The sequence below is a fragment of the Ursus maritimus genome, unplaced genomic scaffold, assembly GCF_017311325.1.
Source record: "Ursus maritimus isolate PB19 unplaced genomic scaffold, ASM1731132v1 scaffold_16, whole genome shotgun sequence".
NCBI lineage: Eukaryota > Metazoa > Chordata > Mammalia > Carnivora > Ursidae > Ursus > Ursus maritimus.
This window is the reverse complement of record NW_024424008.1, coordinates 24,439,774-24,464,231: the sequence shown is the minus strand read 5'-3', so window position 1 is coordinate 24,464,231 and position 24,458 is coordinate 24,439,774. Positions and strand designations below refer to the sequence as shown.

Here is a 24,458-nt window from a genome sequence, read left to right as displayed (position 1 = left end):
AGACTTCATGGCTGTATAGACTAAATGTAGAAAGTATTGACGTTGAGATATGTGAAATTCTAGCTTATGACATGCAGCATGATTGAAAAATGAAAATAGGCTATATTTATTGAACAACTTTGATTCAGGAATAACCATGACTGCCCCATCTGGATTGTCATCCCTGTCATTGGCCTATGCAAATAAATTATTAGGTTCAGTTTTGAATTTATGAATTCACCAGCATTCAATGTCTTGTGAAGTGTAATGCTTGGATCTAAAGCAGAGACTCTCAAGCTTTTCTGAGAAAACTAGGATGTTTATGTGCATACAAAATCAGAGCAGAAGTCAGGCTGGCAAGAAGGGGAAGTAAAGAAAGATAAGGTCAAATTTTATCATCTTTTCTCTGTGTTTCCAGATAGGCAGAAGGATGAAGTAAAGTGTGTGATAAGGGAATGTGGGATGACTCATTTATTCAGTCCTTCACTCATCAAACAGTTATTTAGTATCAGGCAATGTGCCAGGTAGCAGAAATACAAAAATTAATAAGATCTAGTCCCTACTTTCAAAAAGCTCATAATCTATTATTAAAGGATGTTTATGGGAAACCTAAGTAAACAAAAGAGAGAGAGAAAGACATTAGAACAATACAAATACAATGTCCATAATTACTTCAGGATTCCTTAGCATCTGACTCTCTCAAGAAATGTTAGTGAGAATAAACTCATGCCAGTGCCTTATATGGGAATCAGTTTCTGTTTGTGTGAGCACATATCTGTCCCATAGTGCTTAATTTTCCTGAATAAAATAATCAATCAATAAATAAAATATTTATTTACTGAATAATATAAAAAGAATTTTTTCTGGACATAATTTTAAAAATATATATTATGTTGAATATTCTGCCTGTGAAACAAAATCCCCCATGATTACTAAATTTATGGTGCTTATATTTTTTGTATCCTTTTTGCAACAGTATTATTAACTGTATTTTTGTCTTTTCATAACTAGAATCATTTCAACAGTAAGCAACAATGTATTTCTATAGCAAGGGGTACACAGTGCCCTAGTTTCAATTCCAAACTTTTTGATGCTTATTATTAAGAGAAATGAAAGAAGAACCAAGTTGTCCCATTTTACAATTCTCATTAAAGTCACCCCTAATGACTCCTTTTCCTGGGCTATGTTCAAGACTTGCATGTGTTTATCTTAGAACTTTCAGAGGATATGTTAACTAAGAAGTTCATTTTAGACATATCACTAAAGCCATTTTCAGTTATTGATTGCACTGAAAAGATACCAATTGAGTTTTGCTCTATAAAATAAGTTGTGGGGGGATTTCTTAAGGGGAGACAGGATGAGATTGTTGCTGTTGTGTTTTAGGATCTGACTCTCTAATCATCAGGGCAGAAAACAAAAACATGGGCCTACTCATGCCAGGAAGATTGCATTTAATTTGAATAGCAGGGGGTGGGTGAGTATGTGTGTGTGCGGTGAAAAATGGAATTTCAGATATAAATTAAAGAGGGAAAAGAAGCCAAAATGAAGCCAGTCACCAAAAGGCTAAAACAAAGGCTATTTTATTTTCCATATGGTGTGTGGGTAGCAGCTGTTTTACAGATTCTCTTTGCTTTTTATTATGACTATATAAAAATAAGAATATTAAAAACTAAATAGTAAAAAGAAAAAAAGACACCAATTCTCTTCTTTTTCTGAAATTCTGCAGACTCTGATTTAAATCAAATAGCATTCATGTCTCTATCATTAGATTTCCTTCTTAGATTATTTTTAAAGATTGGGAGGCTAACTAAAACTATTTATGTTTTTCAAAAATCAGCAAATCAAAGGAAATTGAAAAAGTGACATTGCAGTTACTTAATTCCTTCCTTCCCCTATCCTATTGAAAGGCAACTATGGAATTCTTAGCAATTAATCACTCAGTTTACTGTTTCTGTTTATTTGCTTCTGGATACATTGCTTCATGGAAAAAATGCTCTAATCCAAACTACTTTTCACAATTTTTTTATTATGATATGTTAGTCACCATACAGCACATCATTAGTTTTTGATGTAGTATTCCATGATTCATTGTTTGCGTATAACACCCAGTTCCCCATGCAATACTTGCCCTCCTTAATACCCTTCACTGGGCTAGCTCATCCCCCCGCCCCCCCTTCCCTCTAAAACCCTCAGTTTGTTTCCCCTAGTCCATAGTCTCTTGTGGTTCATCTCCCTCTCTGTTTACCCCCCCCTTCATTTTTTCCCTTTCTTCTCCTAACGATCTCCTGCTATTCCTTATTTTCCACAAATGAGTGAAACCATATGATAATTGTCTTTCTCTGCTTGACTTATTTCACTTTTTTTACTAAAATTTTTACATAAACCATTTTATTTTCAAGAATATTAGAATATTTATGTGAATATATTGTTTTACATGCATAAAAGACTAAAAGGATATTGATGATATCTTTTATCATATTCATAGTTATTTCCCATTTTTTTACTCTTTTACACAAATCTGAATTTACTATTGCACCTCTAAACAGGAGTTCTCTCATTCCCAAATCCAGCCATCCTGAACTCATCATACATTCATCCACAGTCTCACTCTCTATCACATGGCAGACATTTGTACACACAAAATATGCATACAAACAATGAAACCACAAATGTAGACATCAACCCATTTAACTTAACAAATATTTGGAACATTTTTGTTGACATTCACTTAGAATGACCCATTTGAGAATTACCAAATTGCAACACATTCTTCTTCCTTTTGAGCAGTGGATTTTATCTTAACACCTGATAATGTATTTGTGGTCTAGAGGTACTAACTCAGTGAGACAGGTACACCCATGGTCTTGCTTAGTACACTATGAAATTGAGAAATGTTATAAAGTGCTTGAACACACACATAACAAAAGGAAGCTTTACAAAAGACATACTTAGCATTATAAAAATACTTATTACTAATTGACTGCTAATTACTAAATGGCACTATTTTCAAAAGGGCATTTAAAAAAATCTACATATAGAAAAGAGCACAAATCATAAATGTACAGTTCAATGAGTTATCACCAAGTAAACATACATGTGTATGTGTAGCCCAGGTCATGAAACAAAACATTACTAAAAACTAGAGACCTACCCTGTGTTTACTACGGTCACTATCCTCATTCATACCTTCCCAAAAACCAATATCCTGAATTCTGATTCATTTTCATAGTTTTTGGAGTTATATGGAGCCTTTTATGTCTTGCATTTTTTACTCAACATTATATTAGTAAGATTCATTTTTCTTGTTACATGTTTTCTTCCAAACTATATTGTATGAGTATACTACAATTTATTTATCATTCTATCATTGATGGGCATTAGGATTGTTTCCAGTTTGGCTCTGTTATGAATAGAGCTGCCTATATAGACAATTTTGGGAGAATTATCTACTTGCAATATTAATCCTCCTAATCGATGATTATTGTATATCCCCGTTTTTTTTTTTTAGGTTTTCTTTGATCTTTATCAATATATACCTTACAAAACTTTTCTTAGTTTTGATTCTACTGTAACTGTGATCTTTGTTTTTAAATTATATTTCTTTAACTTTGTAATATGAAAAATATGTGAAATATGCAGAGAAGTATAGTAAATTTCTATGTACTCAACACTCACCTTCAGTCATTATGAACTAATGAATAACGTTTTACATATAATGCCATTTAATCAATTCTTCTATATTATTTTGAAGCAAATCTCAGCAATTACATCATTTCACACAACATATTTTTATAATAAATTTCTAAAATATATGCTTTTAAAAATTGCCACTTTTCTGCTTCCTGAGGACATGCATGTTGAAGAATGCACTCAGTTTAAATAGCAGCTACCTCAAAAATCCTACCCAATGCAGCTGTTTTGGGGTAGATTTGCTTGGTTACTACCTACATTTATACCCACTCTTGCAGTTATTCTCCCTGAGCAAGCATAGTTTATCTTTTAGCCAAGAAGTTGAGCAGTGTTTACACTGGAATTTTCAGTCTTACTGTTTTTGCAGTTCCCTTACTTCTTGAATTTCCCTCCTAGATGTCCAGCTGCTCTTTCTACATTCAACTCCATCCTTTTTTTTTCTCCCGCTGGCAAGGCTGCAGTCATATTCCGGCACTATAGTCATATTTTCAAACAAAAAAAAGCTGTAACTTCCCTGTTGCAGTTTCAGCTTTCCAGAGTAAACTCTCCTCCACTGTCTGTCTGCTTTTGGATGCTTGCCAAGATTTTTCAGTTCTCATCTAGGGCAGGATTTACACGACCACTTTTCTTAGCCACCAATGATTTCTATCATTGTCTTGAATATCTCTAAGATTTGTGGTGTTAGTTTCTATCAATAATTTGTATATCCTCTCTTCCCTCTACTCTCTCCCTCTCTCTCTCTCTGATCATTCTTGATCTAAAGATATTTACAATTTTTTTTTATCTTTTCAAAAAATTAATTTTGGCTTTACTCATTTTCTTTATCTGCATTTATTTTCAGTTCATTAAGTACTGCTCCTATCTATGTCATACTCTTCTTTCTATTTTATTTGGGTTTACGATGTACTGTTCTTTTTCAAGCTCCTTAAGATGGACATATCACTGATTTTTGGCTTTTTGTCTGTTCTAATGCATACATTAAAACTATACATCTCCAAACTCTGCATTCCAGGCACCTTATATATGGTAAAATACATAATAATTTTTTAAAGGCTAAAGTTCTTCTACCTAAAAGTATTAACTTTCATATCAAAACTTTTATTCTTTCATTTAATTAGCTTGTATTGAGACTATTATATTTACAGCTCATCTTACAAACACATTTAAGCACATTAGTTATAATAAAATATTCCCCGAATTTTCTTTCTTTGACATGCTGTATTTTATGACATTTGTGTAAAGAAGGGAAGGGAACAAACATTTGTAAAAGACCTGCACTGAACTTCATGCATTAAAAACAAATTCAATTATTATTTATAACCAATCTTCTTTAGTATATTTTCTTTAGATAGTAGTGACAGCTTCTAGGAAAAATAAATACAGATTTATTCAGTAAATTGTATCCATTGTTATGTTTTTGCTGCATTTTAAACCTCCTCACCTCATATTCTCTAATCAGTGTTGAACTGCCTTATAAATATTCAAAAGTTTAAGCATTGTTTATTTATCTTATTTGATTCATTGAATTGCGTCCTTTATACTAAAATTACTGCTGGGCACAAAGCAACTAATATGTCTGCAGTCTAGTAATACTGACTGCCAGTGTATCTCAGAGTATTGATTGTGAATAGCCAATTTCACAACTATACCTAGTGCTAAACTCAGGAGATTAGGAAGCTGGAGATCAACTACAGTGAGGCAAGCAAAGACATCCTTGACTGAAACAAATTCATCTTCCATGGAAAGGGTGTTCCTCATATAAGATTTTGAAGCCCTCAGTAGAAGGACATGGCTAAAATTAGGTGTTACGTGAGAAAAGAGGAATGTGAAAGGCAATTTAAGCATTATTAGAGAAAATGTCATAGCATTTCAAAGTTTATCTGAAGATGAGGAATTACTAGAGAAGCAGGCTAGAGGTGAAATATCTGCTTCCTAACTCAGTTTACATTAGTTACAACTTTTAAATTTAAGAATGGCAGTGAATTGAATGGAGGCACATAAAACTAGCTTTTCTTGATTTCTCTTAAAGTAACCATGAAACCACAAGAAAAGAGAAAATCCTTATTGCAATTGCAATGAGGAGTACAAAAAAACTTATTAGCAGCATCTTCTAGGTTTTTCTTTACTTTCATCTTTGTGCATGACCCAGCCTCAAAATCCCATTTTCTAGGTTCAAGTAAGAAATGAAATAAACTCTGGCCTCCTTCCCCTTTATCTTTTTCTTCAGTGAAACAAGCTACAGTCATGCACATGAAGCTCTGTCTCTCAGATCAGGCCTGGGTAGATTTTTGTTGTTGTTATTGCTTGTAGAATATGAGTGGAGGCTTGTACTAACAACCAATAATCTAGCATCTACCTGCACAGCATAGGCTACTGGTCTGGAATACATAGTTTAGAGATGGATATCTCCCCCATTCAAATAAACCTTAATTCCTTTTTAGAGCACCATTAAAGATCAGTTAGGTAAGATTCAAGGATGATTAAACAATAAAACTCTCTCTGAAAGAAGAAAACGAATGGTAAGGCTCAGTATGAATTCCTTTCCCTATAATAGATTTTCTTGTAAATCAGAAGAAAAGTTTTAAACATGAGTTTAGATACTGATGAGAAAAAGGAGAGTATTTCTTCTATATTTAAAGACCAATCCAAAATATGAAGAGCACGCACTAATATATATATATATATATATATATATACTCATCAGAAGCAATAGAATGCAAATTTGATAGTACTAAATATTTAAATCAGTGCTTCAGAATACAAACTTGAGAAGTAATTCCAGAATATAAAGTTATGAATAAGAATAAGAATATGAATAAGAATAAGAATATAAAGTTAATGAATAAGGAAACTTTACCATGACAGAAAAGATAGTAGACATGAAGGACAAAAGAAATTTGGTCCATAAGCAATAGATAACCTGTCAAGAAGACAGAATATATGGAACAAAAGCAGGAACAACAACAAAGAAAAAATCCAAAGTAAACAAACAGTCCAAAATCAAAGTAACCAAAATACATACCACAGAGTTTTGGGAAATATCAAAGTCTTAACAACTCCCTCTTTGGCATGCCCATAACTAATTTAACACCAAAGTCTATTGATTTTTATCTTCTAAATATTGCTTGATTCCATTAGTGTCCTTACGTCCACCACTATAACCCTAGTTCAGGCTATCCTCGTTTCTTAGCCAGACTCTCAATGCCTTCCAACTGCTCTCCTATTCTAGCCTCTTTCCAATCTCTTCTCCATATTGCAACCATTGCCACTTTGCTGCTTTATGCAAACAAACAGGTAAATTAGGATAGCTTCATATAGTTTCATAATTACAAGTGATTGTAACAAAACTCAGAATGACATAAAGGAGTTATGGTTTCTTTAGAGAAGTGGTCAAGGGAGGCTTTTCAGAGAAGCTGAACCATTGCTGAAAGGAGATAGTCATTTAGAGAAAAAGAGCTATGAAAAGAGCTTACAGAAAGATGGCACCAGAAATTCAATTAGGAATGTGAGTGAATGCCTGAGGCCTGTTTTTCTGGAAGGTGTCAAGAAAAGTGAGGTAAAATGTAAAATGAGGTTGGAGAAGGACACAGAGACCATAGCAGGAAGGGCATTGGACCCATGGTGAGGAGTTTGGAATTTATTCTAAGTGCAATGTGGAAGGTTTTTAGAAAGTGAGCTATCTGGTTTATGTAATTCAGAAAAACAAGAAAAAACTTTGGACAGTTGGGTGTATCTTTTCAAAAAACAAATGTACACTCCCACCCCTGCTTAAAATCCTTCAATGTGTTATAATTGTTCCTAAATCCTTAACACAGACAACTACAAGATCTAGCTCCATCCTTTGTCTCTAGGATCAAATTAAGCCACATTCATCATCAACTTCCACATCAGCCTAACTGGACTTTTTTTCAAGCCTACATATACATCATTCTCCTCTCCAGGGTGCACACACTATTCCTCTGCCTTCCCTCCCTCTTTGCCTGCTTAGCTCTTACTCTTCTTTCTGCCAGTGCTCAACTACCTCTCTTAGTGAAGCCTTCCCTGACCAGCCTCTCTCCACTGAGACCTATCCCATATTGTAGATCTCTAGCAATAAGTAGCTTGTCAGAACCACAATTTTACATTTGTGTGGGTATCCGTTCAATGGCTATTTTACTCTAAAGAGAGTTCCCACAAACCCCTGTCCCTACACACTTATCACCTCCCCCACTATCAACACACCCCAACAGAGTGGTACATTTGATATGATGTATCAATGAACCTACATTGATACATCATCACCACTCACAGTTCAGAGTTTAAATTAGGGTTCATTCTTGGTGTTAGACATCTCTAAAGTTTTTGAAGAATGTACAATGACTTATATCCACCATTACAGTATTGTACAGGATAGTTTCACTGTGTTCTGGTCTATGCTATATCTTTTTTGACTCACCATTAGTCCCCAGTTGCCTGCAGGCATAGTTCTTGGTAAATAACATATATTCAAAAATTTTTTGAATGAATAATTGAATTAATAATTTTTAAGAATTCAAGTTCTGATAAAATATTTACATTTTTATATGCATTTAGATTTTAAAAACAAACAAAAAACCTTTTAAGCTCCCTAGAAGAAAGAATAAATTACTTTCAAGGATGCAAAAAATCACTCATTTGCAGCATTAAATAACAACAGAAAAAAGAGCTATGTTTATTAAATTCAAGGAGTACAATATTGAATGAGCGGTGAACACTAAGTACAATTAAAGATATAGAAATAAGTGACTGCAGGAACTAAGAAGAAAGTTGTATTTTTAAAATCTAACAAGTAGTAAAAATCAGGTGAAGATAAAATATTAAGGAGACTTCTTTGCTGAATATATATGTATGAATATATATAACTGTATGAAAACTGAGTAGGAGAAAGTTCACAACTCATACAGTAACCATCCACTGTAAATGGCAAAAATCATGGATTTTAGATCCTACAAATTCATGTAAAAAAATTGGATTGTGTGTGACATGAATATCTTAGAACCATAACACCAGAAAATCAACTATACTATCTGCATAGTTAAAATTATAATTATTCTGGAGAATCAACTCTGGATACGAATTGGATATTTACTAAGAAGAGCCATCCTGTAAATTTAGGTTCAAATGTATACTCTTGCAGGTATTGGCTGACTCAGAAGTCATATTTCCTGCCTGCCACTAATAAAATCACATGTCATTATAATTCTAAATAGAGTTCTTAAGAGACAAAATCGGACAATCAAAACAATATGAAGGATATCAAAAACAGGATACTAATAGACTTACAAATAACAAAATTCATAAATATTAAAGCATCAAGAAGGGGGAGGGGCAAAATGGCGGAAGAGTGGGGACTCCGTTTGAACCAGCCCCCTGAATTTAGCTGGATATCTACCAAGCCAGTCTGAACACTCATGAAATCAGCCTGAGATGTAAGATTATACATCTGGATCTCTATGGGGGCAGATGATTATCAGTCGAAAGAGGTAGGAAGGCCGGAATTGTGACTGGGTGGACAGATATCAGAGGAGAAACAGAAGGCGGAGGGAACTACCAGAAGCTAGCCACTGGAAAGTAATGTAATACCCCAGTGTAAAAGCATCCTGTACCTGGGACCAGTGATAGCTTGCAGACCACTGGCGCCAGGTGGGGAAGAGCCTGATAACAGCGCTCAAACTGAATCCAGGAGCTTAAGGGACAAACGCTGGGCCAGCCCCGCCGGTTGTGCAAACCTGTGCCCGGATACCCAGGGGAGCTAGCCGCTGCCACCTGCCCAGACCAGGACCACTTGGGGTTTTGGAGGCACAGGTGGCAGAGAGAAGCAGGGGCCTGAGCAGACCACTGAAAGGATCCCTGGGGGGCATGAACCACCTGTGGGAGGCTGCGGTTTTCAGCGGCTCCTACAGGGGGTGAGACTGTGTGTTTTGGAGGGTTCAGAGAAGAGCAGACTGTGGCTTCTTTCCTCAAGGACGGAGGTCTGTGAGTGGACATTTTCCCTCGTTCTGCCAAAAAGGTGCGAAAAGCCACTGGGGAACAGAAGCCTAAAAAACCAGTTTTCACCAGCCCAGCCCCTTGATAGGGGGCAGGGCAAATCTGCCCAAGCAGGGTTGCCTGAAAAACAACGTGGCAGGCCCCTCCCCCAGAAGACAAGCTGGGAGAACAGGAAGACAACCCCAGGGTCCCCATAAAACTGTAAAACCTCAACACCAGGGGAAAATAGTATATTGAGCTCCTGGTGTTGCCTCATGACCTGTGTATTTCTTAGATACAACTTTTTTTTAAATTCATTCTCATGTTTCTTATCTCTTTTTTTTGACATACTTATCATTTCAACTAGATGTTTAATACAACATATTCCATAGTGACTTTTTAACTTGTACTTTTTCACACCTATACCTTTTTTCCTTCTTTTTCATTTTTTATATACATAGACATAAGCTTCAATGTAGTCCTTTTTTCCCTATCCAATGCTACCTTTGTATTTATACCAGTTTTAATTTCCCTGTAACTCTGGGAAGTAGTGTTCTCTAAAAGAGAGAACAAAATACACCCAGAGAGAACTGAAATACCTACCTCACCCACATTGAGAGATTATAGCCCTGCTTCCCCTCACCCCCCCCATTTTTTTAACTTTATAAATCTTATTCTTGGGGTTCATTTTGGCTGGGTTTTTTTGGTGGTGGCTTCTGATTGCTCCAAACTTTCCCAGGGTACACCTTGCCTGGATTGTGGTTGATATTTTTGACTCTGTCATTCCCTCAACCACCCCTCAACAGAATGACTAGGAGGAGGAACTCCCAACAAAGAAAAGAACCAGAGACAATGGCCTCTCCTGTAGACCTAATGGATATGGATATAACCAAGATCTCAGAAATAGACTTCAGCATAACAATTATGAAGACGATAGCTAGACTTGAGAAAACCATTAAAGGAAACATAGAATCCCCAATGGCAGAATGAGAGCTAATCAGGCTGAATGTAAAAATGTTATGAATGAGATGCAGTCTACACTAGGTACTCTAACAGCTAGGGTAAATGAGACAGAAAAGTGTATTAGTGATCTAGAAGATAAACTAATAGAAAGGAAGGAACAGGAGGAGGCCTGAAATAAACAGCTTAAAATCCATGAAAACAGACTTAGAGAAATCAACGACACCATGAAATGTTCCAATGTCAGAATCATTGGGATCCCTGAGAGGCTGGAGAGAAAGAGAGGTCTAGAAGATATATTTGAGCAAATTGTAGCTGAGACTTCCCTAATCTGGGGAATGAAACAAGCAATCGTGTCCTAGAGGCACAGAGGACCCCTCCCAAGATCAATGAGAGCAGACCAACACCTCAGAATGTAACAGTAAAACTCACAAATCTTAGAACCAAGAAAGCCATCCTAAGGGCAGTTAGGGGGAAGAGATTCCTTATGTACAGAGGGAGGAACATCAGGATAATGTCAGACCTGTCCAGGAGACCTGGCAAGCCAGAAAGGGCTGGCAAGACATAGTCAGGTTACTACATGAGAAGAACATGCAGCCAAGAATGCTTTATCTGTCAAGGCTGTCATTCAGAACAGATGGAAAGATAAAGAGCTTCCAGGACCAGCAGAAACTGAAAGAATATGTGACCACCAAGCCAGTCCTGCAAGAAATAATAAGGGGGATTCTATAAAAGAAGAAGCACCCCAAGAATAAAATAGACCAGAAACTTACAGAAACAATCCATCAAAGCAGGGACTATACAGACAATAGGATAGCAATAAACACATATCTTTCAGTAGTAACCCTCAATGTGAATGGTCTAAATGCTCCTATGAGATGGCACAGGGTTGCAGATTGGATACAAAGACAGGAACCATCCATATGTTATCTATAAGAGACTCATTTTGAACCTAAAGTCACCTCCAGACTGAAAGTGAGGGGATGGAGCACCATTTTTCATGCCAATGGACCTCAAAAGAAAGCTGGGCTAGCAATTCTTATATCAGACAAATTAGAAATTAAACCAAAGACTGTAATAACAGATCCAGAGGGACACTATATTATTCTTAAGGGGTCTATCCAACAAGAAAATCTAACAGTTGTAAATATCTATGCCCCCAACATGGGAGCAGCCAACTACATAAGCCAGCTGTTAACCAAAACAAAGAATCAGATTGACAATAATACATTAATAGTAGGAGATTTTTTTAAAGATTTAATTTATTTATGTGACAGGGAAACAGCCAGCGAGAGAGGGAACACAGCAGGGGAGTGGGAGAAGAAGAAGCAGGCTCCCAGCGGAGGAGCCTGATGTGGGACTCAATCCCGGAATGCTGGGATCATGCCCTGAGCCGAAGGCAGACGCTTAATGACTGCGCTACCCAGGCGCCCCAATAGTAGGAGATTTTAACACTCCACTCTCAGCACTGGACAGATCATCTAAACAGAAGATCAACAAAGAAACTAGAACTTTGAATGACACATTGGACCAGATGGACTTGGTAGATATATACAGAACATTCCACCCTAAAACAACAGAATACTCATTCTTCTTGAATGTACATGGAACTTTCTCCAAAATAGACCACATACTGGGTCACAAATCAGGTCTCAGCCAAAGCAAAAGCTGGAGATTATTCCCTACATGATATCAGACCATAATACCTTGAAACTAGTACTCAATCACAAGAAAAAATTTGGAAGGCATTCAAACACTGGGAAGTCAAAGAACATCCTGCTAACAAATGAATGGGTCAACCAGGAAATTAAAGAAGAGCTTAAACAATTCATGGAAACCAAAAAGAATGAAAACACATCGGTCAAAAACCTATGGGATACTACAAAGGTGGTCCTAAGGGGGAAATACATTGCCATCCAAGCCTCTCTCAGAAAATTAGAAAAATCCCAAATGCACATGCTAACCCAACACCTAAAGGAGCTGGAGAAAGAACAGCAAATAAAGCTTAAACCAAACAGGAGAAGAGAAATAATAAAGATTAGAAAAGAGATCAATGAAATAGAAACCAGAAAAACAGTAGAACAGATCAACAAAGCTAGAAACTTGTTCTTTGAAAGAATTAATAAAATTGATAAACCACTGGCCAGACGTATCCAAAAAGAGAGAGAGAGAGAGAGAGAGAGAAAGAAAAGGACCCAAATTAATAAAATCATGAATGAAAGGGGAGAGATCATGACTAACACCAAGGAAATAGAAACAATTATTAGAAATTATTACCAGCAACTATATGCCAATAAATTAAGCAACCTGGAAGAAACGGATGCCTTCCTGGAAACTTACAAACTACCAAGACTGAAACAGAAAGAAATAGACAATCTGAATAGACTAATTACCAGTAATGAAATTGAAGCAATAATCAAAAACCTCCTGAAAAACAAAAATCCAGGGCCAGATGGCTGCCAGGGGAATTCTACCAAACATTTAAAGAAGAAATAATACCTATTTTCCTGAAGCTGTTCCAAAAAATAGAAACAGAAGGAAAACTTCCAAACTCATCCTGTGAGACTGGCATTACCCTGATCCCAAAACCAGGCAAAGACCCCATCAAAAAGGAGAATTACAGACCGATATCCCTGATGAATATGGATGCTAAAATACTCAACAAGATCCTAGCTAATAGGATCCAACAGTACACTAAAAGGATTACTCACATGACCAAGTGAGTTTTATGCCTGGGATGCAAGGATGGTTCAACATTCACAAATCAATCAACGTGGTAGAAAACATCAATAAAAGACAAGAACCATATGATCCTCTCAATTGATGCAGAAAAAGCATTTGACAAAATACAACATCCATTCCTGATTAAAACTCTTCAGAGTATAGAGATAGAGGGAACATTCCTCAATATCATAAAAACCATGTATGAAAAGCCCACAGCGAATATCATTCTCAATGGGGAAAAGCTGAGAGGTTTTCCCTTAAGATTAGGAACATAACAGGGATACTCACTCTCACCACTGTTGTTCAACATAGTGCTAGAAGTCCTAGCCTCAGCCATTAGACAACAATAAGAAATAAAAGGCATCCAAATTGGCAAAGAAGTCAAACTCTCCCTCTTCTCAGATGACATGATACTTTATGTGGAAACCCAAAAAATTCCATCCCCAAATTCCTAGAACTCATACAGCAATTCGGTAATGTGGCAAGATACAAAATCAATGCACAGAAATCAGTTGCTTTTCTATACACTAACAATGTGACTGTAGAAAGAGAAGTTAAGGAATCGATTCCATTTACAATAGCACCAAAAACCATAAGATACTTAGAAATAAACATAACTAAAGAGGTAAAGGATCTATACTGTAGAAACTACAGAACACTTATGAAAGAAATTGAGGAGGACACAAAAAGTTGGAAAATTATTCCATGCTCATGGTTTAGAAGAATAAACATCGTTAAAATGTCTATTCTGCCCAGAGCAATTTACACCTTCAATGCCATCCCTATTAAAATACCATTGGCCTTTTTGAAAGAACTGGAACAAAGAATCATAAAATTGGTGTGGAACCAGAAAAGACCTTGAATCATCAAGGAAATGTTGAAAAAGAAAAACTTTTGTTGTTGAATGTTGAAAAATGAAAAAATGTTGAAAAATAAAACATTGAAAAATGAAAAAAATGTTGAAAAAATATGAAGCTGGTGCATCATACTACCTGACTTCAAGGTATACTACAAAGCTGTGGTCACCAAGACAGCATTGTACTGGACGAAAACAGGCACATAGACCAATGGAACAGAATAGAGACTCCAGAAATGGACCTTCAACTCTATGATCAACTAATCTTTGACAAAGCAGGAAACAATATCCAATGGAAAAAAGACAGTCTCTTCAATAAATGGTGCTGGGAAATTGGACAGCTACATATAGAAGAATGAAACTGGACCATTCCTTTACATCATACACAAGGATAAACTCCAAATGGATGAAAGACCTCAATGTGAGACAGGAATCCATTAAAATCCTAGAGGAGAACATAGGCAGTAACCACTTCGACATTGACAACAGCAACTTCTTTCAAGACACGTCTCCCAAGGCAAGGGAAACAAAAGCAAAAATGAAGTTTTGGGACTTCATCAAGATAAAAAGCTTCTGCACAGCAAGGGAAACAGTCAATAAAACAAAGAGGCAATCCATAGAATGGGAGAAGATATTTGAAAATAACATTACAGATAAAGGGCTGATATCCAAGATCTATAAAGAACTTCTCAAACTCAACACTCAAAAAACTAATAACCCAGTCAAAAAATGGGCAGAAGATATGAACAGACATTTCTCCAAAAAAAGACATTCAAATGGCTAATAGACACATGAAAAAATGCTCAACATCACTAGCTATCAGGGAAATACAAATCAAATCCACAATGAGATACTACCTCATATCAGTTAGAATGGCAAAAATTAACAAGACAGAAAATAATAAATGTTGGTGAAGATGCAGAGAAAGGGGGGCCCTCTTACTCTATTGGTGGGAATGCATACTGGTACAGCCATGCTGGGAAACAGTATGGAGTTTTTCCAAAAAATTAAAAATAGAGTTACCCGAAGACCCAGCAATTACACTACTGAATATTGACCCCAAAGACATAGATGTAGTGAAAAGAAGGGTCACATGTACCCCAGTGCTCATAGCAGCAATGTCCACAATAGCCAAACTGTGGAAGGAGCTGAGATGCCCTTCAACAGACGAATGGATAAAGAAGATGTGGTCCATATACAGAATGGAATATTACTTAGCCATCAGAAAGAATGAATACCCACCATTTGCATCTACATGGGTGGAACAGGAGGGGATTATGCTAAGAGAAATAAGTGAAACAGAGAAAGACAATTTTCATATGGTTTCACGTATAGGTGGAACATAAGAAATAGCAGGGAGGACATTAGGAGAAGGAAGAGAATAACGAAGGGGGGAAATCAGAGGGGGAGACAAACCATGAGGGACTATGGACTCCAGGAAACAAACTGAGGGTTTCAGATGGGAGGTGGGTGGGGAATGGGTTAGCCTGGTGATGGGTATCAAGGAAGGCACGTATTGCATGGAGCACCAGATGTTATGTGCAAACAATGAATCATGGAACACTACATCAAAAACTAATAATGTACTGTATGGTGACTAACATAATAAAAAAATTTAAAAACTTAAAAAGCATCAAGAAAAAATAGTTCAGGGGCGCCTGGGTGGCACAGCGGTTAAGCGCCTGCCTTCGGCTCAGGGCGTGATCCCGGCGTTCCGGGATCGAGTCCCACATCAGGCTCCTCCGCTATGAGCCTGCTTCTTCCTCTCCCACTCCCCCTGCTTGTGTTCCCTCTCTCGCTGGCTGTCTCTATCTCTGTCGAATAAATAAATAAAATCTTAAAAAAAAAAAAAAAAAAAAAAAAAAGAAAAAATAGTTCAAGTAGTTTAGTGACAATAGGGGAGCTATTTAAAAATGATTCATCAAATTGAGGTAAAGTAGTATTTTGTCTGTTTTATAAACAAAGATATAGAAATTCAGTGGTTAAGTAACTTGTTCCATTATATATAGCTTATAGTTAAAAAAAAAAAAAGTAAGTTTCAAATATAGGCCTTCTGGCTCCAAACCCATGATCCACCTAGAGCTTTCAATAGTATGGTATATCTTAGATTCATAAACTTTTTTTTGGAAATGAAAATTTGTACAAACTATTTAAAAACCAGTGTGATATTTTTTTTGTATCAAAAAGCATAACAGTTTTCATAAATTTAGACCCTGTAATCTCCTGTGTGGGATTCTATCCTGGGGAATTAATTCAATATGTAGAAAACAATACAGATGAAGATATTCATGGCAACATTTTAATTAAAAAAGCAGCAGTTGGAAGCTACTCGAATATTCCACAAATAGGACACTGGTTAAATAATATTTGGTACACAGACATATGATAGAATATTACTTTGAAAAATGAGAAAATATTTATGTGTAACTCTAATGTTAGAGAATAAAGCAGGACATGCAATTATAGGTACATCATTGTATTAAATATATGTCATGAAAATATAAGAGATACACAGACAGAAAACTATTATCTGAAGTTGATAAAATAGTTTTGTTTTTGTTTTACCCTTCCTCCCATCAAACAAAAAAAAAAACAAAAAAAGTGTGGGGCAAATAATTATCATTTCACTGTGAAAGTAACTCCTGTTCTTTTTTTTTTTTTCAACATGCCAGAAAGAGAATGTGTATCTTTTTTTTTTTTTTTTTTAGATTTCTCTGCAGGTTTTATTATTTTATTGCTTTTTTAAATTAAAGCTTTTTATTTTAATTCCAGTATAGTTAGCATACATTGTTACATTAGTTTTAGGTGTACAATATAGTGATTCAACAATTCTATATGTCATTACCCAGTGCTCGTCATAATAAGTATACTCTTAATTTCCTTCACATATTTCACCTGTCACCCCCACTCACCCACCTCTGATATGCTTTATTTTAAATGAGTACCCTCAGTTAAAGTTGTTTTTTTTTTTTCAACAAGAACATTTTTTACCTAAGGCATACTTTAGAATACACTGTGTAAGTTTCAGTTGGAATTTGTTGTTGTTGTTTTCATAATCAGTTACTTAAGAAACATTTTATCTTTCACTAGGATGTTTAATTTTATGGTGATTAATCAGAACATTAAACATTCAATATTTAGAAATCAAAATTTATAGTGAAATCTGTATCAAAATTTATTGAATTTAAACATACTTGTTTCCCACAAATACATGCACTTAATTAATTTGAAATAATATAACCAATTAAAGAAAATTAAAACAGACAAGTGGGAATCAGATATATCACTGGAAAGGAAAGATGGATTTGTTCATCTAATGGCAGCTCAGCCAATTTTGTAGTTTGAAAATAACTTAGATTTATTCACTTAAAATATTCTCAAAGATGAAGCAAGATAAGCTGGTTCTCAGAATTGGGAATAATGAGTCCATCATCATAAAAAAGTTAGGATTTTAGAGGATTACAGCTTAATCAAATGGATTTTGGAAGTTCAGTCACTCAGCTGTATACCAGTTCAAATCTGTGAAGAGACAGGGATGAGAAATAGGAATGTGACTATCTTTTTAGGCTTTAAAGAAAATAAAGAGATAGATATATACAAAGATATATGAGATCTGTGTACATGTATCAGATAGGGTTTAGTTGCAAAGAACTAAATTACTCTAAATAGTTTAAGTAAGAAGTATTATAGTTATTAAATGTTTTATAAAATTATGGACTTAAATCAATAGACTTCAGGGTGACTTGAAAGATCAAGAATGACTCTTAAAGTCAAAGTATAGGATCAACACAAAGGAATATGTCTTCTAAGCCACCAGGCCCAGAAGCATACTCCATTGCCATGGTGAAAGAAGCCACTACAATCAGGATGGTGCCACATTCAGGAAGCTGCTGTGATCTGGAGACCTCCACTATTGTTGCCAGTTCCAGAATTCCACCACGTGAACTATGATTTGCACCAACAAAATGGATGCGCTGTGCCCTGATTCTTGATTCTCATAAAGCTAATGGTTAGACAATGAGTCACTTATTAAAGCCGCCTTGCGGGGCAGGGAGGGAAGGAAAAATAATGACTCCATTAATGTCCTTACCAGCAGAAATGCAGAAGAAGTTCAATCTCCATCTCACTTTTACTTTTAAATCTCAGGCATATTCATCTGACTGGCTGAAGCTAAAACACATTGAGTCCTAATTGCAAGAGCCTTAGAGATAAGATATTTAGCTCTCCATCTTCTTCAGTACAGGGAGATAACTGGAATGAGAGTGAAATGGATGTTGAACACTAATGTACCATATCCCTTTGGTTACTCAACATACATACACATCATTTTCTCACTCAACAGCAACAATAAGCAACAACTGTGTTCCATACTGATATGGTGCAAATATCACTTTTACAAATGAAAATGTACTGACATTTCCCTAAGCAGGAAAGCCAAGGAAAGTTCCATCAGTAAATCTGTCCATCTCAGGGTGAAAGTTTATTCTTTCTCCAATGAACTACATTAGAAATTTACCTACCTACAACACTATATAAAATATCAGAAGAAAGGAAGGAGCCCAAGTCATTAATATGTATACATGAAACAGGACCTGGAAGAAAGTATAGCTATTATAGATTTCATTTCATAAATTTGCAGTTACAAATTTATAATTTCCTTCCTCCTCTACCTATTTTTTCTTTCTTTTGCCTTCAGCCAGCACTTGGGCTGATATAGACCTTTTAATTTGATGTGGTGACTTAAATGTTTTTTTCCTGAGAGACAAGAGCCCATAATGACTTCCTATGGCTATAGCTAGAAATGGCAGTCTTAGGCATGAGCCATCATATTTCAAATAACAAAAACAACAACAACAACAATAAAAAAAAAAAAAAACCCTCACTGCCCACAGTGTATAGCAGCAACCTTTGCTGAAAGCCTCTGGAATATGTGGTGTTTGGCTTCCTAGCCTCTACAGTAGACAAAGAACTTGAATGAGGATGAAATGGGTGCAGTGATCCACTCCTTTCACCACCGTAATTAATGGTGGGGGTGGGGGTACTGCTGTTCCATTACTTTTACTAGAGTAAGTAAGTAGAGGAATAAAAATTACTCTTTTATCCATTTAAATATGGTTACATTCTGATGTCTGAGATAATGTTAAGCTTTAGGTATACAAAGAGAGTTACTTAAACTCACAAAGGGTTCAAGTTCGGTATGAGAGCAGTCACCATGAGCTCATAACCAGGAAAGATCATCTCAAAGCATAAATTGTGTTTTGACAGAAAAGTTCCTTTCTGCCTCCCTCCCATATCCTAGCAATATGATATGTCTACATTTAAACCACTCCCAAGTATCGTGAATGTTCTCTATCACCTCTTCTCTATTAAACCCATACAGCTTATATGACTCACCTTTATGTGGGGCCCAGAAGGAAATATTGTTTATGTCTCTTTCTCAAAAAATTCATTCAAAGCCTTATGGCTTTGAAAAGTATAAGTTTCTGATAACCTACGAGAGAAGAGCACTTCTTCAATTTCTTTGAATGATTCTTCCTTAATGTCAGGATGTGTTTGGGGCTCTTTCCAAGCAACTCATGCTACCAGACTAGAAGGTAGCACCTTTCATTGCTCTGCTGAGTACTGCTAAAATGCACACAGATGTAAATCAGGCAGTGTCTAAGACTGATTTTGCCTCATTAGCAGTACCTGATAATTGGATGATACAAGAGTGATTTCTTGGGGCTTTAGGAAAACCAATCACAAGCATAGAAGAAACTTCAAAATTAATTTGTCATTTAATACTTTGTTGACAGGTTGGTTATCGGAAAGACATGGAACAAGAAGATGCAGCAGAAACAGTCAAAACTAGAGGGAATGAATCCTCTGTCATTCTGACAGGATTAGAAGGAAATACTTTGTATCACTTCACAGTGAGGGCTTATAATGGAGCTGGATATGGGCCACCTAGCAGTGAAGTGAGTGCAACCACCAAGAAATCCCGTAAGTGACCTGGGCTTTTTGTTTGTTTCAGACAAAAGGGAAACATCTTTTAACATTTCTGAAAGCCCTGTAAGGTACAAATAAGGAGAGTTGAAGGGGAGTTTTGATTCATAGTCTTGCTTGAATACTTAGATCTGAATTCTGAAACTAGCTCAGAAAATTTTGCATTCACAGTAGATAAAGGTTATCTTCCTGTGAAACACGGCCAAGTGATTTTGACACAGACAGAAGATAAAAGGATTCTGGTTCAAAAGCTCAGTAGAGTAGCTATTAAAATGACACTCTGGAGCAAAAACCCTCCTTATCTGACTCCAGCTGGAAAGAAGCCTATGGTGCCAGCCAAATACTAAACACAAGAAAAGATTGAAATACAAAGATTTAAGTGAAGAAATGTACTTAAGACTCCTTGTCAGTTCACCTTTTTTTATAATAATAATTTTTTATTATGTTATGTTAGTCACCATACAGTATATCCTTAGTTTTTGATGTAGTGTTCCATGATTCATTATTTGCATATAACACCCAGTGCACCATACAATATGTTCCCTCCTTAATACCCATCACCAGCCTATCCCAGTCCCCACCCCCCTCCCCTCTGAAGCCCTCAGTTTGTTTCCCAGAGTCCATAGTCTCTCATGGTTCATTCTCCCTTCTGTTTATCCCCCCTTCATTCTTCCATTCCTTCTCCTAACGATCTTCCTGCTATTTCTTATGTTCCATAAATGAGTGAAACCATATGATAATTGTCTTTCTTTGCTTGATTTATTTCACTTTCACTTTTTATTTTGCAGCCCCTAGTCAAGCACCCAGCAATCTCAGGTGGGAACAGCAAGGCTCTCAGCTTTCTCTGGGCTGGGAACCAGTCAGACCATTAGCCAATGAATCTGAAGTCATGGGCTATAAGGTCAGTATGTTTCTTCACTCTCTTTTATAGACACTCGTCTTAAAAATTAGTATGACGATGTATGATTATAAGGCATAAAAGGCCATTCGCATATCTATTTTTCCCAATCATTTTCTACCTATAACTTAGAAGAAAGTCTCCCTACAATAGGTAAGCCAAGGCAGTCAAAATCAGGTTTAACTGTGCAAGGCATAGAAAGGGAATGAGTAGAGAAAGCAGCAACAATTTGAATACAGGATGATGATGGCTCCATGAAGCAGTATCAGGACCAGCATAACTTAAGCACAGAGTCCTAGCAATTTCTCTCAGAAGACAAACTTTTCTGGCAAATGACAAAGACTGGATGATTTAATTTGGGTGGAAAGATTTAGCAAAAAAAAAAAAAAAAAAGAATGAATGCTAGGGCAAGCACACTGGGTTAAGAAAGAGTCCATGGAGAGACAGCAAGCTCCAAAATAGACACAGCATTTCACATACAGTCATCCTTAAATGAGCCAGCAAGAGATCTGGAAATATGAAAACACTGATTTGTTTTTGAAAAACAACTTTGTCTCTAATTTTAAAATATATGTTTTCTATGTATTGATTTGGTTGAATTTCAAATTCTTTTTTCATCAGTTTCTATTATTGTCTTAAACTCCATACAGAACCATACATTGAAATTATTTATATCAGAAATTTTAAACATTTTAATAATGTTTAGACTGAAAATCATCATTTATGTGGCTTTTCAATGATCAGAAATGGTAACACGGTATTTTATATATAAATTGCTAAAATTCTGAAGCTAAATACTTAAGAAGTTATAAATGAAATTTATTGTAAGGTAAATAATTCCCATTAATCATATTTTAAGTCACAAATTATATTATTCTTACAGACTATAATTAGTATGGAATAGCAGACACCCTTATTACTCAAACATACACACTGAAATCTGTTTTAATCCTCAGAGATACTGAATTTGATCTTTTGGGGAAGGGTAGGTGAGCCATTTTTTATACCCTTCCATTTATCCTCTTCCTTCTATACCCTTACCCAAATAACCATGTCCTTACAGCTTTTCTTCTAAGGCAAATATACCTTCAATAATTAGAGGTAACAGTATGGCCTGAAATGGTGATATACCTTCCAAGAACCAATCTAATATCATTAGAACTATGACAACCAAACTCCCAAACTGGAGAGGCAAAGTAGAAAACAAGGAAGAGCTACATGAAAGTATATGGCCACCTGACAGAACCAGTCAGTGTAAGGCACCTCTCAGATAATAACAACTGAAGTATATGTGAGGTTGGGCATAGGGTTCCCAGGCAATGTAATCATTCTTTTGCTCACCATTACCCCATCTATCTCTGTCACTATTCTTCCTCTTTATATGTGGCTGTTTCCCCAACCAGACTATATGTGATTGAAGGCAGAAATTCTTTCTCATTACTTTAATCCCAATGTTTCTAGAATGGATGAATAAATTAATTAATTTAACCCAGCTAGAAGTATATTATGCAATTACTCATAAGTATATATTATCAGATGTGTGTTTTTCCAGCATGGTCTTCCCATTTGTTAGGTGTAGTGGGAAAAGAACACTGGCTTCTGAGTCAGACTTTCATTCAAATCCTAGTTGTGTAACTCTGATCAAGTTGTTTAATTTCTCTGAGTCTCATTTTCTTAACTCCAAAATGGCAAAAATAACAATAAAATAATATCTATCATACAGGATTGTTTTATGGATTAAATAAGATAATTTATGTAAAATAACATATAGCTGTTAGCATATAGAAGGTGCTCACTTAAAAATAAAATACTATTTATTCTATTTGTTTTGGGAGGAGAATACCTGGTTAGGTGAAATTTAACAAAAGGAACTGATTTTTGGAAGTTGCCTGCCAGTTCTGTCTAAATGAAGATAGCAGAAGTTACCTTGGAATACCTTCTTGTGGGGGGAAAAATCACTACCATGTTCCATCTTAGTTGTATAATTTATTGACAAATAGGTACACATTGATAGATGATTTTTTTCTTTTATTTCCTTTAAATTGTTATACTTGCTAATGTCCTTGAGAAGAAAAAGCTCATTCCTAAGAAAGGAGTCTGCTGATAACCAAATGGAGTGAGGCCTCAAAGCCTGTTCTATTGCGACTAACTCTTATTAGAACTTCTGACAGACAGGATAATCCCCAATGAGATACCTATTGGCAGAAATGTCACAAAGTGCCCCAAGAGGGAAAAAGGACTTTAGGCTAATGACCACAGCTTAACACGGAGCCTGGATTCTCCTGGAAAGGTCTGTTTTTCTCAGAGCAGGTGGCTAAGGATGAAAGCTCCTCCTAACACAGGCGCAAGGGGCCAGGAATGTGATTAGAAACAATAGCTGCAAATTTAAAGTACAAGGATGTAACCCAGAAAACACAAGCTTATAACCCCCTTTTCTGAGCATGATTTTGAGGAAAACTCCTTCAGCCTAAGCAAGAATATGCACTACAGCTAAAGAGCTATACCGTTTGGATGGAGATTCACCCAAGTATGGAGTGGCCAAGGCTAAGCATGAAACTCAGAGGAAAAAAAAACCTCTTTGATTTCTACTACATCTCCCCAGATTACTGCCAGACCAAGAGTGACCTAGCCACTAGACTAAGAATAATAGTGTAATAGTGGGCCGCGTCTTAAGCACAATAGCACACAGCAGCCACAAAAGTTTAACAGATGTAGATGCAAGTCAGCACACTATTTCTCTATCCACAAAGCAATTTGAGGTAGAGGATTTCCTGCTTAAAAGGGTAAAAGAGGGGGCGCCTGGGTGGCACAGCGGTTAAGCGTCTGCCTTGGGCTCAGGGCGTGATCCCGGCGTTATGGGATCGAGCCCCACATCAGGCTCCTCCTCTGGGAGCCTGCTTCTTCCTCTCCCACTCTCCCTGCTTGTGTTCCCTCTCTCACTAGCTGTCTCTATCTCTGTCAAATAAATAAATACAATCTTTAAAAAAAAAAAAGGGTAAAAGAAAGCTTCCAAAATTAATTGTAATATCAAAAAGAGAAGTAAATTTATTTTTATTCGTTGTCTTTGCCAAGTTACTTTATTTTATTATAAGTAAAAGAGATCACTAGCAATGTGCATGGTATGTACGTTTGAGGCTGGGAAACTTGAAGTCAATGCCTGAGGTTTAAAATGCAAGGACTGTGTATTTCACCTTTTTCCCCCCCATTTCGTCCACTTCTTTAATTTGTTGTTTTTATAATAATAATTTTTTATTATGTTAGTCACCATACAGTACATCCCTAGTTTTTGATGTAAAGTTCCATGATTCATTACTTGTGTATAATACCCAGTGCACCATGCAATACATGCCCTCCTTAATACCCATCATCAGCCTATCCCAT

At 36.1% G+C, this 24,458-nt stretch overlaps 1 protein-coding gene across 1 annotated transcript in view; it reads left to right on the top strand.

Moving 5' to 3' along the window:
- The window catches only part of CNTN5 (contactin 5), a gene marked incomplete at its 5' end in the record, with an annotated part of 603,858 nt that overhangs the window by 563,754 nt on the left and 15,646 nt on the right, over positions 1-24,458 (top strand). Inside the window, 2 exons of the mRNA XM_008688424.2 lie at positions 19,990-20,176; positions 20,968-21,080. Of these exons, the coding sequence (XP_008686646.2) occupies positions 19,990-20,176; positions 20,968-21,080 (300 nt within the window). The remainder of the gene's footprint in view (positions 1-19,989; positions 20,177-20,967; positions 21,081-24,458) is intronic.